Genomic DNA, 2,101 nt, shown 5'->3' with positions numbered 1-2,101 from the left:
GAACTGCTGGAGCTGCTGGAGCTGCTGCTGGAGCTTTTGCTGCTGGCGGCAACAGCATCACCTTTACTGTGGCGAGAGGAGGAACTGGAAGAAGACTTGGATGACACAGAGGATGTGCTTGAACGGGAGCTGCTAGAACGAGAACTGGAGGTGCTGTTTTTCAGACCAGGAACCAGGATTCTCTGTAGTTTCATCAGGACAGTTTTGTCCTCCAGAATTTCCTTCTCATCATTTTCGTTAATCACTCTGATGATCTTTTCTGCCGCTTTATCTCCGACCTGAATCTCAAGTTCAATCTTCTCGATGCCTGGTCCAGCAGCTGCAATTGTATAAATAAATAGATACATGACTTTTTAACAGCTTCTTACAAAATAACCTTTATCAGTAATTTAATGTAACGAGTTTCACTTGCCTGGAGCAATTTCAACCGAGACATTATGTCTTCCAATTAAGGTGTAGAGTGGGTTGTCCCTGATGAAGGCCACTTTATGAGATTCAATCTCAGTACATGCCTTGAGTCCTAAGGTTTCAAGTGTAGCACACATTTTCTTCTCACGGATCTTGAAAGCTTTCAGCCTGTGTGCAAATCTTCTTGACAGTTCATTGGGAATGAGTTCAGATGATTCTCCTGACTGTAGAACCACAAAAGAGATCACCAAATTATTTTGGAACAGTGTTGGATTTTGTGTTGCAAAAGGTGGTCAGTGATTCAAACTCACCATGCCACCAGCCAGAGAGGATGCCAGCCTAGAAATCCTTGAAGAGAGGGCTGTCCTTGATGTTTGTGTTGCGGCATCAACTGGAAGCATTGGTGTGATTCTGGCAGCTGCGAGGTCTTCCACGTTTCTTGCAACAGCAATAGTCTCAACACTGTTGAACAAAAGTGGTTTCAAGTTAACAAAATTTCAGAACCAGATGATACATGTTCCATGGTGGCAAGGAAAAGGTACATACTTTACAGATGCCAATTTATTGATGCCTGGAACAGGAAGGAAGTCAAACTTGAAGTTGCCCTGAGTCATGTCAAATCTTGCTTCAATCTTTGCAGGAACAATTGTGTGAACTCTGGCTTTTGTCATCACAGAAGCCTGGATGAAAGCAGTATTCACGCCCATAACTGCATATGTGTGGATGGCAGCACTGCAAGGGACAGACAATACAAGCTTTTAGGCTTATCTCCCTGAATGATACATTTTTTTGACTATAGTTAGGGTTTTTGTAAATGAGAAGCTCATTCAAGCTACAGCAAATTTACCTTGGAGTAGCTGCAAGCCTAACATTGATATCAGACTTCAGAAGCTGGGCAAGATGGAAGTTTTGGGGTACCGGTGGTGTCACGGTGGCTTGTGCTATGAAAAACCAACATCTTTTTAGCATCACTATAAATCAGTATTTCTGATCAGTTAAGCACCTGTGGTATTTACCTGTAACAGATGCAGCAACCACAGCAGCAGTATAGAAACTCAACTCCATGGGTAGACCAACAGTAGTGGGAAGGATGCGACGGAGCTCAGCGAGCAGCATTGGTTTAACATAACTCAGTGCAACGCCAGACAGCACAGCATCCAAAACCTTTCTGCTGTTAGAGTGAATTCCAGGTCCAGTGGCCAGCTGTAAACACACAATGGCTTGTAAGACATCAGGTTTTCAGTTCACAGTATAATTACTATTTAGCAGTTATACAGTATGTAACAGCAGCAGATGATGTACCTCAACTATCTGATCAACAACGACTTTATCAATGTCAGCAAATGCAAGTTCTTGTCCAAAGAGTTTCACAGACATGGAGGCCAGGGGCTGCCTTGATGGAGTAGCCCTCCACTGAGAAAGCTGTGAGGAATAAAACAATAAATTATTCATTGTTTCTTCTATAATACAAACATGGTTTGATTACATCATTCTTAAAAGAAGTACATTTTTAGCAGTTTAATGAGCCCTTAAACTTACAGCCTTCAAAACATTTTTCATCTTGGTGATCCTGTCGGCATCCTCAGGGGCTGCTGGGACTTTCAGAAGGGCCTCCTGGAGTCCCTCAGCTCTCACACCAACCTGTAATGAGGATCAAATGCATTTGATAGTGATACTAAAAATAAAAAAAAAA

At 42.5% G+C, this 2,101-nt stretch overlaps 1 protein-coding gene across 1 annotated transcript; it reads right to left on the bottom strand.

Annotated features, from left to right (window-relative positions):
* Positions 1 to 7: 7 nt before the first annotated feature.
* LOC109953966 (vitellogenin-2-like) lies at positions 8 to 2,049 on the bottom strand (the record flags this gene model as incomplete). The annotated part of the gene is made up of 8 exons (XM_020589403.1): positions 8 to 319; positions 413 to 632; positions 720 to 870; positions 955 to 1,140; positions 1,256 to 1,349; positions 1,425 to 1,611; positions 1,711 to 1,830; positions 1,948 to 2,049. Coding segments are annotated over 8 exons (1,372 nt in total), but the record flags the coding sequence as incomplete, so codon positions are not given.
* Between the last annotated feature and the right edge of the window lie 52 nt (positions 2,050 to 2,101).

This window comes from Monopterus albus, unplaced genomic scaffold, assembly GCF_001952655.1.
Source record: "Monopterus albus unplaced genomic scaffold, M_albus_1.0 scaffold2305.1, whole genome shotgun sequence".
In the NCBI taxonomy this organism is placed as follows: domain Eukaryota; kingdom Metazoa; phylum Chordata; class Actinopteri; order Synbranchiformes; family Synbranchidae; genus Monopterus; species Monopterus albus.
The sequence above is the reverse complement of the archived record's forward strand: the minus strand, read 5'-3'. Positions and strand labels throughout refer to the sequence as shown.